At 40.6% G+C, this 25,549-nt stretch overlaps 1 protein-coding gene across 5 annotated transcripts in view; it reads right to left on the bottom strand.

Annotated features, from left to right (window-relative positions):
• The window catches only part of CLCN3 (chloride voltage-gated channel 3), an 85,031-nt gene that overhangs the window by 56,846 nt on the left and 2,636 nt on the right, over positions 1–25,549 (bottom strand). For all 5 annotated transcript variants that reach the window (XM_041125764.1, XM_030018108.2, XM_030018142.2 and 2 more), the window contains exon 2: positions 2,666–2,841. In XM_041125764.1, the coding sequence (XP_040981698.1) occupies positions 2,666–2,825 (160 nt within the window). In that variant the 5' untranslated portion in view covers positions 2,826–2,841. The remainder of the gene's footprint in view (positions 1–2,665; positions 2,842–25,549) is intronic.

Below are 25,549 nucleotides of genomic sequence, written 5' to 3' on the forward strand. Positions count from 1 at the left end.
AAGACTACAATGACTTTAGAAATTCCATATTGTTAGCTTTTTATCTGCATAATATATGTGCAGTTTATGGTTCAATCTTCATTAGCCAAAAAAAGAAGAAAAAAAAAAAAAGAAAGATAAGTTCTTAATCCTTCAGTTTCTCCTCATTGCATGGTCTTGATTTTTTAAAATCTGTAAGTCTGTATTTTATTACATAAACTGTAAAATTATGATGAACACTCTATTGTTCATGGCAACTTATCCAGATTGGATAAATTCATGTCTGTGCTCATTTGTACGCTGAGCTTACATTCTGCAGCTATGCAGCTTTCAATTTAACTACATTATTTCCATAATCATTTTCAGTACAGATATGTTATTGCCATTTTGTTCATGTTGCTAAGAAATGAGGCTTATAAGTACTTCCAGCCCTACAGACTTAAGACACAACCTATATGTTTAAACAGGGCTCCTGGTTTTGGCAGGGTTCACCAGCTAAAGCACGTACAGAGCTAGCCATAATGCCTCTGCATTCACATCATGCTCTGGATGGCCTCCAGTATTGAGAAGCATGGGATCTTCCAGTTACTCGGATGCTCCTGCCTTTCCTCAGTAGGTGGGACAGATTCTGTATGATGAATTCATCTGTACTTAGACTCAACAGAACAAAAATATATTAATAAAGAGACGATTAAGAGTATTTAAATAATAATAATTAAAACAAACAAAACAGTTGATGCTAAGTGAATAACAGAGGACTACAAAAAGGGCGCATGCAGTCCAGCAAGGAAGTGCTTATTTGGTCTTGTCAATGAGTTTTGCTGAATTGAAAACACACAAGAAAAAACACCTTACACTTTTTGAGACCTAAGCTATGAGAAACACAGATGTTCACCTCCTGCATGTAAGTTTATTTAAAACTTTTTTAGAAGTATATTCTTACCACCTTGAAAAGAAAATTTATACCAGATTCTGATCTACTGCTAAGGTATTTACTATGATTTACCGTACAAGAAAATATTTTCCATGCATAGAGACACATAGATCACCATTCACTTAAATAAAATAATAGGGCTTATTACTATTGCTGCCTCTTACTGAGTGACCAGAACTGGGGCAAGCAGATATGTCATTAGCAAAAAAATTCCACTCCAGGAAAGAAAATACATTAATATTTATGTTCTAATGCACATTCTAATACTTCAGCATTACAATGAGATAGGGGCTGCTGGTATGTGCAGCAATTAGAATTGCTTTTGACAGTGCAAACAAAACCACCACCTCATGTGTTTGGACTCAGTTTACGGATGTAATTTCAAAACAAGTAAGGGACAGAACACTGGCTCTGAAACTATTTATTTTACTGCAAACTTATTTATCCTTCAAGCTTGAAATGATGGAGAGGATTTATATAAACAATAACCAGAGTGGCTTCAGACTTTCACTACAGGCTGCAAATACATTAGACAAGCAAGGCACTCACTTTTAATTAAGTGCCAAATATTCAGAACAAAACATTACGCATGGAAGCCAGTTGTTCAGTTAATAATTTCCTAACTATTAAGTGCTTGACTTCATCATGCTGGTGTTCTATAAGTAATTTGGCAAAAGGAATTTTTATGTAGATTGAAGGTGCCCTGGCTCTTGATACCTGTATTGGTATACAAGTTAAATAACTGCACATTCCAGATGTATCTAATTAGATAGAAGGAATACAGATGAGAAGGATGCTTGTAACGATAGGACACAACTATCTAGTACAATGCCAACACCCAACTGCCAAGTGTGGCAAAGGGAAAATGCGTGAAGGAAGAGACTCTGCAGGGAAAGAAGACAACTGAATGTTAATGGGGAAGGAAAGGCTGATAAAAAAGAAAACTCAAGAGGCTGAGTTTGATTTTAAACAAAACAAGTGGAAGTGATAAGAATATATATTTAACTAAGTTTACCATCTTAAACAGAAATTTCTTTCTTTCTCTCCTGTCTCCTCTTTGACCATTGCTAAGAGAAACTCCATTAACTGCTTTGTTAATTGAGAAAAAAAAAAAAAAAAAGGAAGAGCCTCCCAGTTCTTTCTTCTTTGTATTACTTCAGTGCTTTTATCAGTGCTCACAGTAGAAAGTTTTTTTTGTAACTTTTCACTTAGTCAAAAGTTCAACTCGTGTGGTGTTTTCTGTTGCTTCTAATAACCTTAGCTAGTTCTAAGGTTTTTGCCTGTTTTACGGATCTGAAGCTGAATCAAGCAGAAAACAGATTTATCTCCACAAGTAACAATTAAAAGAGACTGTTACTTTCTGCCCCAAAGAAATACTGAAGACAGTGGGACTTCCAAAATCCTGCTGCAATGAAGAAAGACCAGGTAGCTGCAGAATAGTCATCCTTCCCCTACTTGACAAGAAGTTTGTCATTTGCCAGAAGTAAGTTAATATCTGCCTTGTATCAGAAGTCATCCCATACAATGCAACTTAAGACATGCACAGAGAAAAATGTTCAGCCACTTTTAGGTTTAAAGCATGTCTCTGAAGGACAGATTAGCTAAAAAGAAGCATTAATGAGTCATGAAAAAGGGTCAATTTTGTTTATTAAAAAAACAACCAAAAAAAACCCAACAAAACAAACCAAACCACACAAAACCACAAAAATAAAACCCAAAGAAATTTCTAAGCTGAAATTAACATTAACTTACCAATTGATGCATCACCATCCAAGAGATTGTCATCTTCAGAGGTCTGAAAGTCCATAATTACACCTGCTCCATCTAAAAGCTCCTCATCGCTGCTTGCACTAGTTATACTGTTGTAACTGTTTCGATAGTAGCCTCTATGAAACAGCTGCTCAGACTCCATTTAGCTGTTTTATAACCTATATAAAGAAAATGAGTTATTTTCTATTTGAATATGCACAAAAGATTGAGAAGCTTATATCAAATAAAACAAAACTAGTGTATTTCATGCTTTGGGGAAAAAATATTAAGGTCACAATACTACAAGTTAAAAAAAACATAGCAGTAATACAGAACATTATATATATAGAACATTTTTCACAAATTTGTAGTGATTTTTAACTGGATGATGCTTCCTCACCCCCTTTCTTTGGCTCTCCTTAGTTTGATGTTATCACCATGAAAGTATTTCACTTTCAGTACAGGTGGTTGGAATGTGCATGCCCCATGAATGTGCATTGCACCATGGAGCTGGTACAAAATTCAGCCAATGTTAAGGTTAAAAAAGGAGCTTCTTTAGCAGTGGCATCTTTGTACTGTGTTTGCTCGGAGTGAAACAGATGGCAGGCTAAAGCTGTAGTCCCCCTGAACAAAACTCTTCACAGTCTTTTGCCCAGAAGAGTGCAAATATAAAAGTGGAAAACAGCTCAAAACCTTCATGTCCACATAAAACTTCCAAATCCCTTACCTATACGCCTTTTGTTTGGTGGTTGTTTTATTTTTAAACACAATGAGGTGTCAGCAACGTATTCTTTTGCACATTCAGTATAACACTAACACATTAGGTTTTCAGACTCAGACCAAGTCCTCCTTTCCCTTGTAGAGGTAAAACCACAGAAATAACTTCGTGATTGAGGTGGAAGGGAGGACAAGGTGTGATCACACCTTGATTCCATGCTCTCCTTCATCCAAAGGAAGTCTTGTGTTTGTCATTTCTCAAACATCATCACTCCTTATTAACATACAACCCAACATAAGTTTTTTCAGTAATAAGAAACCTCTCATTCCCTCCAAGCAAAGTAGATGACCCCCCCCAACCCATGTCTGAATCTTTTCCTTATACCCTTTTTCCTCTACTTATCTGCAAATTCTGTAACCATTCACCGTAACTGCTGCAAAGCTATATGCACTGTAAACATCCAGACAGCTGGCAGCAATAAAAACAGGTAACAGGACTTCCAGTTCAGATCCCTCTCCTCTACCCAGCTGTTGAGCCTTGTGAACATATCAGGTTTGCCTAGGAAGTTTTTGGTAGCAGGGGCTGCTACAGGGGTGGTTTCTGTGAGAAGCTGCTAGAAGCTTCCCCCATATCCAATACAGCCAATGCCAGCCAGCTCCAAGATGGCCCCGCTGCTGGCCAAAGCCAAGCCTGTCAGCGATGGTGGTAGTGCCTCTGGGATCACAGATTTAAGAAGGGGAAGGAAAAAACTGTGCAACAGTAATTGCAGCTGGAGAGAGGAGTGAGAACATGTGAGAGAAACAACCCTGTAGACACCAAGGTCAGTGAAGAAGGAGGGGGAGGAGGTGCTCCAGGCGCCGGAGCAGAGATTCCCCTGCAGCCCATGGTGAAGACCATGGTGAGGCAGGCTGTCCCCCTGCAGCCCATGGAGGTCCACGGTGGAGCAGATATCCACCTGCAGCCCGTGGAGGACCCCACACCAGAGCAGGTGGGTTCCCGAAGGAGGCTGTGACCCCGTGGAAAGCCTGCGCTGGAGCAGGCTCCTGGCAGGACCTGCGGATTTGTGGAGAGAAGAGGCCACACAGCAGGTTTTCTGGCAGGACTTGTGACCCCACGGGGACCCACGCTGGAGCAGTCTGTGCCTGAAGGACTGCAGCCCGTGGAAGGGACCCACGCTAGAGCAGTTCGTGAAGAACTGCAGCCCATGGGAAGGACTCACGTTGGAGCAGTTCATGGAGGACTGTCTCCCATGGGAGGGACCCCACGCTGGAGCAGGGAAAGAGTGTGAGGAGTCCTCCACTGAGGAGGAAGGAGCGGCAGAGACACCATGTCATGAACTGACCGCAACCCCCATCCCTGTCCCCCTGCACCACTGGGAGGGGAGGGGAGGCGGTAGAGAATCCACAGTGAAGCTGTGCCCGGGAAGAAGGGAGGAGTGGGGGAAAGGTGTTTTAAGATTTTATTTTATTTCTCATTACTCTACTCCAGTTTGATTGGCAATAAATTAAGTTAATTTTCCCCAAGTCAAGTCTGTTTTGCCCCTGATGTTAATTGGTGAGTGATCTCTCCCTGTTCTTATCTCAACCCACGAGCCTTTTGTTATATTTTCTCTCCCCCATCCAGCTGGGAAGGGGATGATAGAGCGGCTTTGGTGGGCACCTGGGGTCCACCCAGGGTCAACCCACCACAGTGAAGTATAGCCAAACTGGTTGGCCAATATCAAGAGTTACTAGCGGAGGTCAGACAGACAGCTTTCCCATATTGGCAAATGGATCAGCCTTCTAAGTAAGTTACCTAGAAAAAGGATTGAAAAATGAAGCAACAAGGTTTGCTGTGCAGCTGGGTGATAACACAAGATAAAATTCTGTACAGATAAATACAAATCATGTCACTTGGCGAGGGGGCAGCACAACCAGTCCCAACTTATCTTATAAGCAATGGGCTCTGACCTGACTACTACCATTCACAAATGTAGTAATAAAGTTACAAGAAAGAGCTCAGCATGCACTAGCAGTCCCCAAATTAACGTGATAGAAGAATTACCAGTTAAGAGAGAGAACTTCATTAAAACTCTGTATAAATCCACAGCTTGTCCACACCTGAAATACTTTACATAATGCCAAAAGTCCAAAAAGATTACAGAAGAGCTGAAACGGTTTACAAAAGAGCACAATGATGACGGAGTACAAATTAGCTTTCCTTCTACAGGGCAACAAAATGGATCAGGACTTTTCAGTCTGAAAAAGATGTAATGTAGATGACAACACAATAGATGTCAGCAGAATCACAAGTGGCATGAAGAAAGTGAAAAGCCTCAGTTGCTTTTACGTAGTCCCTATGCGTTGTAATGAAAGTGATGAGGTGACAAACAGAAAAAAGGGCTGATTCTTCACACAGCATGTAGGGAAGGGGTGTAATTCTTTGCCACTTTTCAGAAATATGCAATGGTTCATAAAGCAGCCTGACAAATTCACAGAAGAAAAAAAAAACAAAACATCAAAAGCTATTAAAGATGACACCTCTGGTGGAAATGCTGGAGGCTAGGAGAGCGTTCTGCAGATGTGCATATGCTTATTCTGTTCTTATAGTCTTCCCTAGAGATCTGTTATTGGGCAAGACAGATCCCTTTGGCTTTACCCATTCTTATTTCCTTTAAAAAAATTATTTAGAATACTTACAATTTAAAACATACTCTTTCTTCAAATAAATTTCTTCCATTCATCTTTATGTGAAAAGTCTTAATATTCTACCATTTTACAGGCACTGAGAAAAGCTTCTGAATGAACAGCCAAAAAAAATTCAGTCATACAATGAAGCATATCCTATCTGAAAATACAGTTGCTTACACCTGGAAACAATGCATGTCCATTTTTTTCCCCAAATAGATCAGAACACAATTTATAATTTATTGAGAAGCTATACTTGAAACTGTTCAACAGATACTAACTTTTCACACACGGTAATTTTTGGCATTCCCAATAAAACAGTACCTACAAAGAACATGCCCAAGAAAAAGTCAGATCACAAATAGTCTGACTATTTCATTATCATGCTCACAGAAAGTCCTGTTAACATCACTCTGCCTGTACCAGTTGGGTACTATCATAAATGGAAACCACACAGCTCAGCTGAAATGACTCTGGGACTTCCTAGAAGTGTTTCCACTCACTGCATCATTCGTCACCTTCTTCCACCTGCTCCATGCACCAAAAATTATATTCTAGACTCTCATCTGCCAATTGGCCTCCTGCCAGAGTGAAATCTTTGTTACTTTTACATTCATCTGATTTTTCCTACATTCTGATGAGGTTTGCAATGAGACAGAAAACTCTCCTGCCTTGTCCATAAAAGTAGCACTAGAATACGAAAAGCACAAGACACAAACCCCTCCCTCAAGCACATTGTAAGTTTTAGTCTATTGTGTCCTCTTCCTGTTGTATATGTGACATTTTTAATAGTTAATTTTTTCATTTATGTAGTAAACGTTATTACAATAACATAATTGTTACAATAACGTACAATAACGTACGTATTGTGTACAATAACGTAATTGTAATTAACAATTAACAAGCAAGAGAAAGACCACTGTTGAGTTAGCAATCACAAAAAGTTGTTTGTAAATGTATCAAAACAACAAAGAGGTAGCAAATCTAGACCCCAAAAGTACTACCACTTCTGTGAAGAGAAATAACTCTCCCTTTGGATGTCTTTTAAATCACTTCAGATAAATGTCAGGGCAGTGGATTACAGATATTAAATCTTCCAATAACTGCAAAAATGCTTTCAGCCTGGGCTACAATAGAAAGGAAAGTTTCATCAATTAGTCAGTAACTGACAAACAAAACCACAGACTCTCCAGAGCCAGACCAAGCATACTGGGAAGAATCCCTGCATCATCGCTGCACAAACGTGATTCCACATGCCAACTCCTCTGGCACATATGTGCCTACAGTTACACGATAGGCATGAAACTACAGGCCTTCTCTTCTTGTTTTGAAACACTATGTGTCTCCTGCTGCAGAAGCGTTGCTGCTGACAGACCTCTCCAACAATCAAGCAAAACCTGTAACACCAAAACCATTCATTTTGAGGACCCGAACCAAGATTCTTAAGAACTGTACATTAATTCTCCACATTCCCAGAGACTCAAGTACCCCAACTGCTTTGTATCTGATACTATTACAGATACTGCTTTACAGCTGCATGCAGTAATGGCAGGAATGCAGGAAACTAAGATAATGAGAAAGGTAACTGTTCAAAAAGCTTCACATAGGACTAAAACTTTACTTCTTGAGAGCATGTCAGTCGCTAATTTGTCCACCACTACCTGCAATTAATGGGGGGGAGGACAGCTTAGGTCAACATACAACAGATTTCCTTGTATGCCTTTAACAAAATGGTTTGTTTAACAAACTAGGATACAAAGTTAGGGACACACTATCTTGAGCTGTGTTAAACGATCCACACAACTTAAAAGTGTATGCTCATGTGACTTTAAAACACTGTTAGCAGGTAAGAGATCTGCCTCACTTGAGTGAAGGAAACTGAGTGACATAGACACAGAGAGTAGACTCCTCCTCAGAAAGAGATTGCTGTTCCCAGTAATAATAAAGAAAAGGAAGAGCCAGGAAAATGTTTTTTCTATGGCTACAACAGCCAGAAGAGAACCAGTATTGTGCCTAACCCAGTCCGGTGCAGATTAACCTTTGCGGATACTGGAAGAGCACATTCATAGAAGAGAGCCTGCACAAATGCTTACAGAGTTGTGAAGACAGAACTAACCAGCCAACTTGCCATTTTATAATGTCAGATTCATTCCACAGATTCCCTGCCCTATCCAAACAGGCACTAAAAGGCAAGTGGGAAAAGATGAAAGTTACTCAAGAAATTGCAAACGGGGAAAAAAGGCACTGCTTGAATGCTAGCGAAACCCAATATCCTGAAAAAGCAAACAAAAAAACCTATACCAGATTCCCAACAACCACTATTTACAGTAAAAACATTTAAGTAATAAACCTTTTTTTCAACCTAGACTACTGTAAAAATACAAGAGACATTACAAAGGATTAATGAGAACACTAAAGATATTACATGTAACTTATTTCTGTTAAGTATCATAGTTTTGATCCAGAGTCCAGTCCAGATACCGCAGAAAGCAGACTCAAAACCATTTCAGATCATCTTTGAAAAAAACAAAAATAGTGAAGTAATGCACTGTAAGAATAAAGAAAAGAAAATCTAAGCAACATTCAGGGAGTTCTTGGAACAGGAAAGAAATTTGACGCAACTCACAAAAAAGGTTGCAACTAAACCATCACACTTCCATTACTAAGGTATTTCCAGAATGCCCTGACCCATCAAAACTCTTCTACAAAGCAGGTTAACAGAGAAGCCTCTGACACTAAAAAAATTAAACAACAACAAAAACCCAAAACCAAAAAACCCGAACAAAACCAAAGATGACACAGCTAAAGCAGGATGTCCTACTTGTTATGACTAGGGAGAGGGAAGAAAGTAATAAGCATACAGGTATATTGAACCGTGAAAGAGCTATTTAAATACAGTGCAGGCGGGAACTACATTGGTAAAGGAGAACAGCACAGAAACAGCTACATTTGTAGTGGAAAAAGCATATAAGGCTATTGCAGTTTTCTGCACAGTCTAGTACCTCAGGCACTTTTCTGCTCTGGGATGTGACATCCTGCTTTATCTTTCAAGCTCTACAAATAAAAGGTCAAGCAGAGAAGCGAGTCAGCTGAGGAAACCACTTCCAATGAGGTGAAGTGTCTCTGGAGAAGACAGAATAGGACAGTAAGAAGTCTGATTTACAGGACATTTGTTGTCAGGCAATCTGAGCAATCTGTAAATCTCTGGTATGTGCTCTTTTGTCCCGTAAAAGCAAGTAGAAACATTCTTACATATCTCAAAGGGGTGGCAAGGAAACAAAGGCATCGTAAGTTTGTTATTTCCCCAGGAGGGGAGGGGAGCGAAAATTTAAAAGTACTCTTCCAGATTCCAGATTACAAATCTGCGTTAAATAGCTGAAAGGGAAAAAAAAAAAAAAAAAAGACAGCGCACAATGTTGAAAATTGATGTTGTTAACAGAAGAATCTTAATAAACCCCCAAAATCAGTGTTGTAATGAACGGGTTAACTTTGTTCATGAAATCGCATATGGAGGAAGGAATATTCTTCACTTATCTAAGACCATGAGTACCGATGATTAGCATATGTAGAGAGACGTTTACAGAGCATGAATGGGACTTGAGTCACCTAAAGAACAGCTGAGGAAGACTTCGGCCTTCATCCCAACAACCACCTAAAGGCAAATTACGACCACTTAACACCTGATGGCACAAGATACCGAAGATACCAGCCAGCCGTCACGTATCAGGGACTAAAAAGACTGTATAAATAAAGAGGCTCTTCCCCTGTTTGGGTGCGAGCTTGTGGCGGAGCACTGTCTCCCCGGCCGCCCAGCGCTGTTTTGCTCTTTTATCGCTTGCTAATAAATTCGATCTTTTATTTAATACAAATTGGCTCCTCCAATTTGTCACGAGCGTCTATAACAAACTTGGTGCCGTGACTCGGATCCAGGTTCTTTGGTGCAGACCCTTTCAAGCGGGGAGGCGCCCTATCCCCGGATAGCCCCGTCTTGAGGAGGTGTCGTCACCACACCCTGGATCCACGAACCCCTCTAAAATTACGATAACTGAGCAAAAGAACCTGCAGGACCCCTTAAATTTTGTGCACGAAGACCAAACGAAGACCCCGGGAGCGGGTGAGTATATAAAGCGTGAGCCGTTTGGTTGGGGTGGTTATCCCGAGGTGTGATTGTGTGTGAGGTCTCTCTGAGATCGCACGAGTGCGGACCCTCCAGTAGTGCAGTTCTCGTAGCCCGCGAGGGAGCGAGTCACGACCGAGGGGAAGTGAGTGTGTGTGTGGATAAAGGCACCTCGGAAGATGGGACAGAGGAAAAGCAAGCCCTCTGGACCCATGGGGATGGGGAAGGGAAATAAGTTACCAGACATACCCCCAGATAGTCCCCTAGGCCTGATGTTAAGATATTGGGACAGTTCACCAAGGAGAAAGGATAGGTCTAAGGAAAAGATGATTAGTTATTGTATTGAGGTTTGGGGTGGAAAACCTCTCAGCAATCCTCATGTACTCTGGCCTGTGTTCGGGTCCTCTGAGGATTGGGTGTGTCAACAATTAAATATATGGGTAAACAATAAGAGACCACCAGCCAGCCCAGAGGAAAGTGAATATGCTGCCTTATGGATTTCCCAATCCCGGGAACTGTCATTCCTCTTTGCCTTAAGGGAAAACAGACCAGATAAACCTCGAAAAGATGCTGAGGACCCCCTTTGGCCCCCTCCCTATGCTCCTCCTCCTCAGGACCCACTCCAAGGCCAGGAAATAGTCCAGGCCCAGGAAGGGTCAGATTCGGAACGTAATTCCTCGACCCCGACACCCCCTCCCAGAAGGTCTGCACGCAATAAAATAAGGAGAGAAGAGGAAAGATTGTTTCCTCTTCGAGAAATGTTAGTACCTGGCGGGGATGGACAGGGGGGACCGGGAACGGGGTATGTGGCAGTTCCCCTTAATACAGGGGATGTAAGGGAATTTAAGAAAGAAATGGGGAGTTTGTTAGATGATCCCCTGGGGGTAGCCGAGAGGTTAGATCAATTCTTGGGACCAAATTTGTACACGTGGGATGAATTACAGTCTATCCTGGGCATATTATTTACCGTAGAAGAAAGGGACATGATTAGAGGGGCTGGGATAAGGCTGTGGGACCAGCAACATCAGGCTGGCCCGGCGGCGGATCAAAAATGGCCCTTAAATCGGCCAAACTGGAATAATCAGGATCCGGCTCACAGGAATAATATGTCAGACGTGAGAACAATTATAATACAGGGGATACGGGAATCTGTTCCCCGAGGACAGAATATTAATAAAGCCTTTAGTGAAAGGCAGAAAAAAGATGAGACCCCGACAGAATGGCTTGAAAGGTTAAGGAAAAGCTTCCAGTTATACTCTGGGGTAGATCCTGCCACTCCTGTGGGACAAGCGTTGCTGAAAACTCAGTTCGTGGCCAAATCATGGGAAGATATTAGGAAGAAGTTGGAGAAAATTGAGGACTGGCAGGAGCGGGGGTTGGATGAATTACTTAGAGAAGCTCAGAAAGTGTATGTGAGGCGAGAAGAAGAAACTGAAAAGCGGCAGACTAGACTGCTGGTTGCAGCAGTAAGGGAAGGACAAAAGGGTGTGATAAAGAGACCTTGTAGGCCCGATGGGGGAGATAAGGGAAGAATGGAGAGGAGAGGAGATAAAGCCGTGGAATGTTTCTATTGTGGGAAAAAAGGGCACATGAAGAGAGAATGTAGAAAAAGGATTCAGGATGAAAAAATGTTCCAGGAGGATTAGCGGGGTCAGGGGCTCTATGTGCTGAGGACCCCCGGTAAAAAGGAGCCCTTGATAACTTTAAAAGTGGGTCCTCAGCGCCAGGAGGTGACCTTTCTTGTAGATACCGGAGCCGAAAGGTCTACCGTACAATCATTACCTCCGGGATGTAAAATATCCGGGGATAAAGTTAATGTAATTGGAGCAAAAGGGGAACCTTTCAGGGTCCCCGTGATAAAAGATGTGGCGGTGGAATCAAGTTGCAGATGCGGAATCGGAACGCTCTTGTTAGTACCTGAAGCGGAATATAACCTATTAGGTAGGGATTTAATCATAGGAATGGGGATTCGAGTAGACGTGGAAGAGGAAGAGTTAAAAATTAGGCTTTGTCCTCTTACAGAGGTAGACGAGAAACAAATTAACCCCGAAGTGTGGTATACTCCCGAAACGGTTGGAAAACTGGATATTGAACCATTTGAGGTGGTTATTAAGAACCCCGAGATTCCAGTGAGAATTAAACAATATCCCATATCTAATGAAGGGAAAGGGGGACTAAAACCTGAGATCGAGAGACTAATAGAAAAGGGGGTACTCGAACCCTGCATGTCCCCTTTTAATACCCCGATTCTACCAGTAAAAAAATCCGATGGTAGCTATCGGTTGGTGCATGACCTAAGGGAAATCAATAAACGGACTGTCAGCCGGTTCCCGGTAGTGGCAAACCCACACACCCTGCTGAGTCAGTTGGGACCCGAGAACCAATGGTATAGCGTAATAGATCTTAAGGATGCATTCTGGTCATGCCCTCTAAAGGAGGAATGTAGAGATTATTTTGCCTTCGAGTGGGAAGACCCAGACACTCATAGGAGACAGCAGTTAAGGTGGACTGTACTCCCCCAGGGGTTTACAGAATCCCCAAACTTATTTGGACAAGCCCTAGAACGGGTTCTACGGGAATACCAACTGCAGGATGGGGTCATACTAATACAGTATGTGGATGACTTATTGTTAGCAGGAGAAAATCAAGAAACAGTCAGAAAAGAAAGCATACGGTTGTTAAATTTCTTGGGCCTTCAAGGCCTCAAGGTATCACGGCCAAAACTACAGTTTGTGGAAAAGGAGGTGAAATATTTAGGACACTGGATAAGCAAGGGGACTAAAAAGTTGGACCCCGAACGAGTAAATGGAATTTTATCACTAAAAGCCCCGAGGAGTAAACGACAGATTAGACAATTGTTGGGACTATTTGGGTATTGTAGGCAGTGGATTGAAAACTTTAGTGCGAAAGCACGATTTTTGTATCAAAAATTAACTATGGATGGGTTGCTTAAATGGACCCCGGAGGATGAAGAGAGATTAGAGAGTCTCAAGGCTGATCTAGTTAACGCTCCTGTCTTGAGTCTGCCTGATGTGAGGAGACCCTTTTATTTATTTGTGGCCACTGAAGAGGGGACAGCATATGGAGTTTTAACCCAGGAGTGGGCAGGGAAAAAGAAACCTGTAGGGTATATTTCCAAATTATTAGACCCCGTCAGCAGAGGGTGGCCCACCTGTTTACAGGCAGTTGTTGCTGTAGCCCTGATAGTGGAAGAAGCAAATAAGATAACATTTGGAAGTGAATTAAAAGTGTTCTCCCCCCATAATATTCGAGGGGTTCTCCAACAAAAGGCTGAAAAATGGATCACCGATGCTAGGCTTTTAAAATATGAGGAGATCCTGATCCATTCCCCTAAATTAGAGATCGGAACAACGAGCTTACAGAACCCGGCGCAATTTTTGTATGGAGGTCCTGAAGAAGAGTTAACACATAATTGCCTCCAAACCATAGAACAACAAACAAAAATTAGGCCAGATCTAGAGGAGGTAGAATTAGGGGAGGGAGAAAAGCTATTTGCTGATGGATCATCTCGAGTAATAGCAGGGAAAAGGAAGTCAGGATATGCAATTGTGGACGGGGGGAGCCTAAAAGTAAAGGAATCTGGACCCCTCAGTCCTAGTTGGTCGGCGCAGGCATGTGAGTTATATGCAGTACTTAGGGCATTGGAACTTTTGAAGGACAAAGAGGGAACCGTGTACACTGATTCCAAATATGCGTATGGAGTGGTACACACTTTTGGAAAAATTTGGGAGGAACGGGGACTTATTAATTCTCAAGGAAGGGGTTTGGTTCATGAGAAACTCATTGTCAAAATTCTACAAGCAATAAGAGGGCCCAAGCGAATAGCTGTAATACATGTTAAGGGACACCAAAGAGGAACAACCCCCGAAATTCGAGGGAATAATCTTGCTGACCAGGAAGCCAAGGCGGCAGCACTACTTGCTGTGACCATCGCCCCGCTGGCAGGTGAAACGCCAGCAAAAATCCTTAGCCCACAGTTTAGTAAACCAGAAATGGATAAATTGAAGGAAATGGGAGTAGTGGAAAAAGAGGGTAATTGGGAACTACCCGATGGGAGACAAGTATTACCAAAAGCACTAACATGGAAAATAATGAGAGGTATGCACTCAAAGACTCATTGGGGTGTCCAAGCGCTGGTTGATCAATTCGCAATAAAATACATGTGTATTGGGGTTTATAATGTAGCCAAGGGAATCGTACAGGGGTGCCTAACGTGTCAGAGGATCAATAAGCATCATCTTAGAGAAAAAGTACAAGGGGGACGGGAATTGGCACACCGACCATTCGCCAAAATACAGATTGATTTTACTGATCTCCCTAAAGTAGGGCGATATAAACACTTACTTGTATTGGTGGACCACCTCACTCATTATATTGAAGCGTTCCCTACTGCTAGGACAACTGCCAATACAGTGGTAAAAATACTTTTGGAACATATCATACCGCGATATGGAAATATTGAAACTATTGATTCAGATAGAGGCCCACATTTCATTTCCAAAGTAATAAAAGAAGCTCTAGCCCCCTTTGGAACTAAATGGGAGTTCCATACACCTTGGCACCCCCAAAGCTCCGGGAAAGTAGAACGGATGAATGGAGAAATAAAGAAACAATTAACTAAGTTAATGATAGAAACCAAAATGTCATGGGTAAAATGTTTGCCAATTGCTTTATTAAATATTCGGACTCAGCCCCGAACAGATACTGGAATTTCCCCATTTGAAATGTTATATGGCATGCCCTATGATATGGAATGCCCAGCCAATTACCCTACTTTAGATGAAGATAGTATTAACCCTTATATTGTTCAGCTGATGAAAAGGAGAGAGAAATTGCGAAAGAAAGGAATAGTAGTACAGAGGCCGCCCCTGGATATATCCATACATTCAGTAAAGCCAGGTGATATGGTATTAATCAGAGCCTGGAAAGAATCCTCTCTCACTCCTAGGTGGGAGGGGCCCTTTCTTGTTTTACTTACCACAGAAACTGCTGTCCGGACTACAGAACGAGGATGGACGCACGCCTCGCGAATTAAAGGACCTTTACCCAGAGATCAGTGGGAAGTAACAAAGACTTCAGAGGACTTAAAACTAGTGATAAGGAAGAAAAAGGAACTGCATGAATGAATAAATCCTTTTGGAAGAACGGTAAAACCTAGTTAATACCAGTGGTTCCAGGTGTCACCTGGAGAGAATTTACAGATGGTAAACTTTACTCCTTGGCTTACAGAACAGATACCTCATCAAACCAGCGGAGCTGGTATATATACATAAATTAGCAGGACTCACCTTTTTATGTACTTACTTTTTTATTGTGAAGAGGGGACTAAGGTCCCTAGACCACCGGAATATTTAGTGGGATTCCGTGTTTAAAGCATCGTAACCATAACTATTGGAGTTGAGTGTTTTGTAACTGTACGGTCAGAAATGGTATTGTAGTTCTAGAAGGGGACATTATTACTGTATGAAGTGTCGAGAGTACCAATTCCCATGGAGACCAATTGAATAGAGTGGAAATTAATAGACTAATTTGTGGGTAGGAATTATTAGTACCTGAAACTATAAGGCGGTGTACTATCAGATTCACGTGGAAGCGAGCTAGACGTTATCACTAGAATAGCGTCTACTCTTAAATAAAATTTGTATAAGGAATGCTGGTGGACACACTGCAGGAACAGCCACCCATTTAGGGACGGCTGTACACAGTGTACCCAAAGGAGAAGGGGACTAAACGCATCCGCCTTACGGGGGACGGGGTAGCTACAGGAAATCCCTAACCAACCCGAAGCTCCTATAACCCTGAATCCTGCGAGTGTCTTGTCATTTCCCAGGTAATATAAAATATTCTACACAGTTCCCGGGGAGGAGCTAAGTCCCGTAAGGGCTTTGCAAGTGGAAAACACGCCCTTAAGAAGTACGACTGCTGCCGAGAAGATGAGAAACCTCGCTGCTCCAGGCACCGGAGTAGGCGAAGTAGGCAGAGGCGTACGGAAAAGGGAGTGTAAGTACACCATGAGATCATCGGCGGGTAATGGCGAAAAACAGACACTTCGAGAGGAGGAATGGACTCTGGGAGCCCGACCAGGTATGCCCTGGCAAAGAGATAATCGGGAATTGACATCAACACCCATTGGTGTTCCTTGGGAAACCCCACCAGCAATCCGTGTTTGGATGATGTTACTGTGGTATTTACTTGTTGGGCCTATGGTATCTGGTAATGTCAGCCATCAACCCTTCAAGTGGTCACTAATACAACTAGAACACTCAGTTATCATACAAAACAGAATTACCCCAGGCGCTCCCTCTTTCACGGCCCACTTAAGTTCCCTAGTAAGGTCATACCATGGATGGGCTCCCATTGATGAGAATACTCGCAAGTATACAGTTCAGCGTAAAGCCTTTTATATGTGTCCAGCTAACAATCCAGGAAAAGGATATTGCAATCACCCAACTGAATATTACTGTGCATATTGGGGCTGTGAAACAATAGCATCAGAATGGACACCAGGGGGAGGGAAAGACCAATTTTTAACTGTAGGATGGGGACCGCCAGGATGTCAAAAACCCACCTATGGACCTCAGGGTACGGTTCGAGGAGGCACATGTTGGCATATTTATCTTAACGTTTCGAAACCTGAAGATCTAGGATGGACTATAGGGAGAACTTGGGGAATCAGGTTTTGGGAACCAGGCACTGATACAGGGGGAATAATTTTAATAAAAAAGGAGCCGGTGCCCAATGAACCCTCTGGTGTAGGACCAAATCCAGTCATAGCAAAGGAAGATGATAGTAACAGTATTGTACATAATGTTACAATCTCTCCTAATATAAACATCACTGAAAATAACACCCCAGGCGTATCAACAAAAATCAAACCCTCGACTCTTACACCCGAAGTCAGCCCATTGTGGGATATGCTCCAAGCCAGTTATCAGGTACTGAATGCCACCTACCCTAATATAACTGAGCATTGTTGGTTATGTTACAGCATTCGTCCACCCTTTTATGAAGCTATTGGGGTGGACATTAGATTTAAAAAGGCCAACGGAACAAACCCAGCTCAGTGCTTATGGAATAAAGAATCTGGACGTAAGCAAGGGATAACAATGTCCCAAGTATCAGGAAAAGGAAGATGTATAGGGAATGTCCCAAAAGACAAACGACACCTGTGTAACACAATTCACAAATCAAGAGAAATAACAGCTGAGTGGTTAATTCCTGCAGATAATACTAAGTGGATCTGTTCCCAAACTGGGGTTACACCTTGTATATCCCTAAAGGTTTTTAATTGGATAACTGAATATTGTATACAAGTAGCTGTAATACCTAGGCTTATTTACCATCCCGAAGATTTTGTTTATGACTATCAAACTACTCAGGCCCATCACATACAAAAACGTGAGCCCTTGACAGCCCTCACGGTAGCAACCCTCATAGCAGTCGGAGCTGCTGGAGCTGGTACAGGAATAACCTCCCTCGTACAACAAAATCAAAAATTTCAATCCTTAAGAATAGCAGTCGACGAGGATTTGGCTAGGATAGAAAAAGCCATGACGGCCCTAGAACAGTCTGTTAGGTCTTTATCAGAAGTAGTATTACAAAACAGACGGGGCTTAGACCTAATGTTCATGCAGCAGGGGGGGTTATGTGCAGCCCTACGGGAGGAGTGTTGTGTATATGTTGACCATACTGGAGTAGTTAGAGATACAATGGCCAAGCTACGGGAGGGGTTAGAAAAACGAAAGAAAGACAGGGAAGCACAACAGAGCTGGTATGAGTCTATGTTTAATTATTCACCCTGGTTAACCACCCTATTGTCAACTATTACAGGACCCCTTATCTTGTTGATCTTATTTTTGACTTTCGGGCCATGCATTTTTAATAAGTTGATCGCTGTTGTTAAAGGGCGCTTAGAAGCTGCACACTTAATGCTGTTGCGAAAACAATATGAACAAATAGAGGATGAAGGAATTAATCCTATCCTCGGGCGGGCAAAAGAAGTATTAGATCGATTTAATGAACAAAATCAGGATAAAATAGAAAAGGGGGGATTGTAATGAACGGGTTAACTTTGTTCATGAAATCGCATATGGAGGAAGGAATATTCTTCACTTATCTAAGACCATGAGTACCGATGATTAGCATATGTAGAGAGACGTTTACAGAGCATGAATGGGACTTGAGTCACCTAAAGAACAGCTGAGGAAGACTTCGGCCTTCATCCCAACAACCACCTAAAGGCAAATTACGACCACTTAACACCTGATGGCACAAGATACCGAAGATACCAGCCAGCCGTCACGTATCAGGGACTAAAAAGACTGTATAAATAAAGAGGCTCTTCCCCTGTTTGGGTGCGAGCTTGTGGCGGAGCACTGTCTCCCCGGCCGCCCAGCGCTGTTTTGCTCTTTTATCGCTTGCTAATAAATTCGATCTTTTATTTAATACAAATTGGCTCCTCCAATTTGTCACGAGCGTCTATAACAAGTGTAATGTTCAATTTTTCTGTTCAGTACTAAGAACTAAAAGGCTGTCATCTGTCCCCTAACTCACACATACCTTCCTGCAAAACCTACGAAAGGACAGTACCTAGTGAGAAATGCTATGCAGACATAAAACAAAAGCAGATAAAATTAAAATTAAGAATAAAATCTTTACACATAAAAATGTGTTCTACAGTAGAGGAAATATAGTGATAGCAATAAGTGAGTAGTCATTTGCTGAAAATTTTTGAAAAAATTATAGGATTTTAAAGTTTTTAACTGGTAACCTTCAAACATGATTATTTATTATAGTCAGGAGTTCTATACATATCATCTTCTTAAGCAACTACCATACACTTCAAGAACAGGTAAAAACATTCCCCACACCCACAGTTAAATTAAAATTTCAACATATATCCCAAATATATATGTCAGAACAACTGCCCAAAAAATGGAAGCAGCCAAGACCAGCTTTGAACACTTAATTTCAAACCTCCCATAGTACACTAATTCAAAATAGTACACTGCCAGGTTTTTTTTTTAAATGAGCCTGCCCTTCAGAAAGAAATTTTGAGCTCACAGATGATAAGCCTTTTACAGGCGTTTTAAAACAAAAGCCATGTTGTGCCCATTCTTCCATCCTTAGCCTCACCAGTGTCAAAATTACATTCCCATTTTCATCGCAGCCCCAGCATATCTAGGCTCCATTTATTTATTTTGCCCGTGACGTGAAGATTGTTAAACAAGATGAGAACATCACTCATCTTCCAAACTTCAGGTTTGGAAAAGGGGTGAATGAATTGCGAGGAATTTCTCAATGTAATGCTTAGATCACTAGCAGACTTATTTCTTCATAAAAAGGCTCAAAACCCCTTACACTTCAAATACAATACAGAAGGGAAAATAAGTGAAATAGCAGCTTTCGTGAACTTTCTCAAGTCATCCTAGACCACAAAAATTCTTAAGGATACTCAAGAACCCAAATTGTTAAAAATTAGCGAATGCATATATGCCTTATAAAGACAAATACACAGAAGATCATTCTCTGTAGCATTCAAAAAACCCCATCTGAAACTAACTTAATTGATGTCCAGAATAGTACTGCTCCTATTGCAGCCATTTAGTGAGAAAGGTTCTTGGTCAATTTTTAGGTCATATTTAGAAAAACGAGGGAGCACTGCCAGTTAACTGAAGCTACTTGAGTTTTAAAAAAACAACAAAAAAACCCCAAACAAAACTAAAAAAACCACTATTTGAGTTTATGCAGTAGATACTCTTGGAATATAAGATTAAAAGTCAATTTCCAAAAATATACATATATAAAATTTAGTCTAGTTCCATTCACAGCTACTTCCAAAATAAAATTAATGTCCAAGGAGGAGACACATACTCAAGTATTCTTTAAACAAGAAAGAAAACAAGGACAAGCACAGAAACACATAGACTAAACTACATGAAAAGATAATACTTGTAAAGCATGAAGACAATCTTAGCTTTAAAACTACAACAAGACTCAAATCTACTTTCTAGATTCTACTGAATCTTACCACTCTTAGTTACAAAAGCTTAATATAACATAACAGCCTGAAAAGTTTTTTCACTTTTATGATACATACCAGTACAGAATATCACCACTATATCTGATGTTCACAAAAGCAAAATCAATAATAAATACTGATTTTTTATAGCACTTTTTAATCTTCTCAGCTTTAAAAAAAAAACAAAAAAACCAATGGAAAACTGTCACCCTAATTACAGGATGAATACTGAACTCATGCTTCTAGTCATATGATTTCAAACATTAAAGGCATTGACTTTAGTTTGTAGAAAGTATTAAAAACTACTTCATGTCCACTCTCTAAAATCTCTTAACAACTAAGGCTATAGCCATAGTTGTGACAGCTGAAGACTTGTACCACCTGGCACAAAGATATTAGCCTACATGATTGAAGGGATTGTTTCTTTCCCATTCACCAAGTTACTAATGTGAATACTCTTTAATTTCTTTCAACCCAAACTGGCTGAATTAGCTAAAAACAAAGATTTAAATTTACTCACCTAACCTCATTTATTGATACATTAGAAACAACTCTGCTATCAGAGTTGAAGAGTAGTCTCCCACACAGGCCCAGTAATAAGCAGCTACATGAGTGGTAAGGTCTTTAACGGGTTTGGGGTTTTTTAGTTAGGGTTTTTTTGGGGTTGGGTGTTTGTTTTTTTCTAATTATTAAGAACATAATCCCTTAGCATGAACCTGAACTAGATATAAAAAAAGCAAATATAACTCAAAAGCCTAAGCTTCACAGGCAAGTACTGATCCTTAGCCAAGTCATGGTAAAAAACTGTGTCCACGGCTGCTACTTCAGTGCAAGCCTAAAATACCTGCAAGATACAGTTTCTAAACTAATGGGTCAGTACCTATAGCTGCAAATATCCCATCCAGGAAGGAAAAGATGGAGAGTCCCCTTAGCAAAAAAACCCTCTGGTGTTCCCTTTGTGTTCGTATTCAGATGAGACTAACACTGAAATTAGTTAGGACAACTGAAAGGTAAAACCCATACTCCTCTTTTGAAGGGCAGGAAATATGACTGTAGGTTCCAGTGTAGACAACGTAACTTTTGTCTGTTGAGTCTTTGGCCATGATGCTCTGTCCTTGTTTTAGCTGGGATAGAGTAGCTGGTAGTGTTATGTTTTAGATTTAGTATGAAAAGAATGTTGATGACACACTGATGTTTTCAGTTGGTGTTAAGTAGCGTTTAGACTAAGTCAAGGACTTTTCAGCCTCTCATTCATGCCCAGTCAGCAAGAAGGTTGGAGGGGCACAAGAAGTTGGGAGGGAACACAGCCAGGACAGCTGACCCAAACTGGCCAAAAAAATATTCCATACCATGTGACATCACGCCCAGTATACAAACTGAGGGGAGTTGGCTGGGGAGGAGTGGATCGCTGCTCAGGAACGAACTGGGCATCAGTCAGTGATTGGTAAGCAATTGCATTGTGCATCACTTGTCTTGCACATTCCAATTATTATTATTATTATTTTCTTTCTTTCTGCCCTATTAAACTGTCTTTATCTCAACCCATGAGTTTTACTCTTTTTTTCCTGATTTTCTCCCCCATCCCACTGGGTGGCAGGGAAGTGAGTGAGCAGCTGCGTGGTGCTTAGTTGCTGGCTGGGGTTAAACCACAACATGCTCACTTTCTGTTTGATGAAAAGACACAGCAACAGCGTGCAACCTTATCTTTACAGTTTTTAAAGGATTTTGCTCCTTTTGAACGTGGACTTGTGTTGCAGTCATCTGAGGGATACACAAACAATGGAGTATAGCTTTTACATACCACCAGAATGACCAGAAGTCTTGTTATTTATACTACAGTTCTTTATCTTTTTGGAGAAATGCACTGAACAGTCCTTCGCTATGTGCACAGATCCGTAAGTTCAGGGTCACACCTGAGTTACGTGCCTTTCAGATAATTTCATTCAAGTTTTCATGCATTTGTATCTGAAAGTACTCAAGGAAAAAAAAAAAACCCTTTAATATAAAGGAAGTAAGGAGACCATCACAGAAAAGAGGCTCTGTGAGCCAGGACCAAGGGCATATGACAGCACTGACTCCAGCAGAAAGAGAAGCACATGAAAAGTATTCATTCTTGACAGGCAAAATTATAATTCAGGGTTGTCAAACTGGAATCTGAAAAAGCACCATTATCCCCATTTTACCTCTACACATCTTCTTGATAACAACAGCTTCCATAGATTTTTAAGGTCTTTGTTCTGAAGTCCAACTTCTTCATAAACACACAAAAGCCCATGAAGTCAAGAAAAAAAAGTCCTACCGAGTTCTCCAAAGTACAGCACAGGCACACGACCACTGCTTATGAAATCTTGTGGGGACCCCTGGTGGTTCCTCTTCACTTACTCTCCCCACTCCCGATTTTCAAACTTCAAAGTGAAGAAAATAGCAGCTAATGAGGAACCCATTCACTGTACTCTGGTTAGAAATGACAAGTCTTTGGTCGTCACGAGATCAGAAAAGCTAGGGACTCTTCTTGGTATGTCTAACAGACAGATAAACTGACAGATGCACTGTGTAGAGCTGTTCAAACTTCAAAGCTACGAGCCCTGATAATAGGCTTGCTCTTTTTCTTGCTCTAGATCCTCTCAAGCAGCAGTGTTAGGGTTACAAGGTGAGGAAAGAATGAAGCGATCTGCAATCAATGCCAGGATCTGGCTCATGGCTGACCTTCTTGGCTCTAACTAGACAGAAGCCACCTTGGTTTTGTAAATACAGCATATCCAACCATTACTGATTGCCATTCTGGTCTTCTTCAAAGGATGAAACAAATAAATAAATCTGTCAAGAAATATCTGTGAATCTCTGATGTTAATAAATAAGATTGTTAGTGCCTTGTTTCTGCTTTTTAATAAAACCATATATGCTAATCAAAGGAGGTAAAAAAAAACAAAACAAAAAAAAACCCCCAAACAAAAAACCCAAAAGGCAGTGAAGCCCTATATGCACAAACACCACCAAAAGTATTCACTAAATCAAATGGTTAGCAGTTCTGAATGCACAGCAAGTTCCCCTCACTTGAATATTCTTCTCTCCAGCTGTAAAACTTAATTTTAGAAGTTGTACTTGCCAACCAGCCAACTATGCGTACTTTGTCAGGATCTACAGATGGTAGACAATTTTCTGGCAGGAAAGTCTAGAGGGAAATTATTACTGTTAAATAGTGGTATCAAGTTGAAAGCAAGAATCAAGGTGGATATTTTATGACGAAAAAAAGAAAGCGACTTCATGGGAGATTTTTAATTTTGAAAAATCACAGAAAAAAGATTCAGCAATACTTTACTAAAAGGCTTCTAGCTAATAGAGTACACAAGAAGGTCTTAAATGTGTTACATAACCACAGAGATGAGGTCATTTCACGGGCTTCATAAATCAAATTTATTAAAAATAACCCACCCCTATCCAAAGAACCAAAAGGGTTTGTGTTTGTTTTTATGGGTTTTTTGTTTTGGTTTTTTTTGGTTTGGTTTGGTTTTTAATTTGTTAGAGAGGAATAAACATTGAGATTTTTGTAATTGTGGTAATAACATGAATACTCAGTGCACAGGTTGTTAGGTGTCCTCAAGTGTTCTGCACTCTTATAAGCCTTGTTGGGTAATTTAAAAGAATATTCATCTCAGCACAAAGCAGAAGAAAACTGGTAAGTCTGCAAGACTGATAATAATTTTGAGTTTTTACTTGTTCTTTCTTGTAGTGTTCCATATGAGAATAAAAGTTTTCTGCAAGACAAGCAGCAAAAATAATTAAAAAAATCTTTAGTTTTCTTTCCTAGAGATACCCCCTTTGGAAATTTGTAGATTCACTTTTCAGAATCAGAAAATGAGCGTGTTTGGAAACATATGGAGAACTGCATTTTTTTCCCCCCAACACATACACAAGAAACAAATTAATAACAGAGACCTTAGGGGAAAAGCTGCAGTAGATCAAGAACTGCAGATAACACATCAAAACCAACAAATCTGGCAGAGAACGCTAATTTGGAGATTAGAAGGAACTCAAACACAATCTTATCTTTCAGGAAAACAAGTACTTGAATTTTAACTGGCAGGATGTCAAAATATTAAGTCACCTCAGGAGCTCTATCTATAAGTTCAACATATTACTGAATTGAAATTACATTTTTACTATTTCAATTAGGAAACGTTTCTTCATCATACTGTATTGCAGTATGAACATGCAAAATGCATATTTGAGTACTTCCTCTTTTTTGTGCTTTTTAGAGAAATGTATCAAAATATACCAAAAATAAGAAAAAAAAAATAACAGCAAAGGTTATTTTTATCAAAGGGTCAGTGCTTGAGGACTGAACTTAATTCACTTTTTCATTTACTATTCCTTCTTATCCTCCCAAAGTAAGCACAGAGTCTACTCCTGTAACTAGAAAGCCTAAGCAAAATGCTTAACAAACAAAAAAGCTGAATGTCTAGAAAGCTCAAGGGGAAAGTTCAACACTCCCTGCAAGTCATTTAAAAAAACTACTGGTACCCCCTATGAAGTTATAAATTCTCTTCTTTCAATTCATTTGCAGGAGTACATATCCAAGACTACTTACTAGGCAACACAAACAAACAAGGATACTCCGGATTTAAACAGATTTACAACTATTTTAACGGCTTTGTCTAGAATTCTTTCTATTATGCATGAAACCCAAGAACTACTTTGTCAACTCTCTGATAATAACAGGTATTATCAGCTCATTAAGTGTAACCACCATCTCAACGTTTTATGTTGATTTTTCAGTTTCTGTCTTTTTAAAGCACAACAGGTCCCAGCAAATGCTATTTTTACAGTCCGTTTACAAACCTCTCAGAATTAATTTAAATGAGCATTGTTTTGTCTAAATGTTATTCTCACAGATGATTTTATAAAGGCTTCCAAACGTAGAAAACAAGTTTCAAGTTAAACAGCTATAAAAATTTGTAATTGTCAACTTTCTAATATTCCAAGCATCTTCAGTTTGCAAAGCCTGGCATATAAACAAGCATGAAGTACTATGTAGCAGAGCCTGGAGCTGCATACCTCATTCAGGAGCAGAGATAAAAAGATGGCCTGAACAGCTTTAGGAAGCCAGCCAACAGAAAACCTGCACTTTCAGGTTATGACATAAGGGAAAGACTGACGCGGGGAGCACAGAATTGGGAACTTGCTCTCGAAGCACGCAGGTATAAAGTTGAAATCTTAGTTTGGGGAAAATGAGGAGGGAGCGTGTATAAGCAGTTTCATGCGCTTGACCACTGCCACTGCTGACCGCCTTCAGAGATTACCCCGGGTTACTGTTAAAAATATCCCCACTACCAACTCATTATAT

The sequence above is a fragment of the Aquila chrysaetos genome, chromosome 1 (genome assembly GCF_900496995.4).
Source record: "Aquila chrysaetos chrysaetos chromosome 1, bAquChr1.4, whole genome shotgun sequence".
Lineage (NCBI taxonomy): Eukaryota > Metazoa > Chordata > Aves > Accipitriformes > Accipitridae > Aquila > Aquila chrysaetos.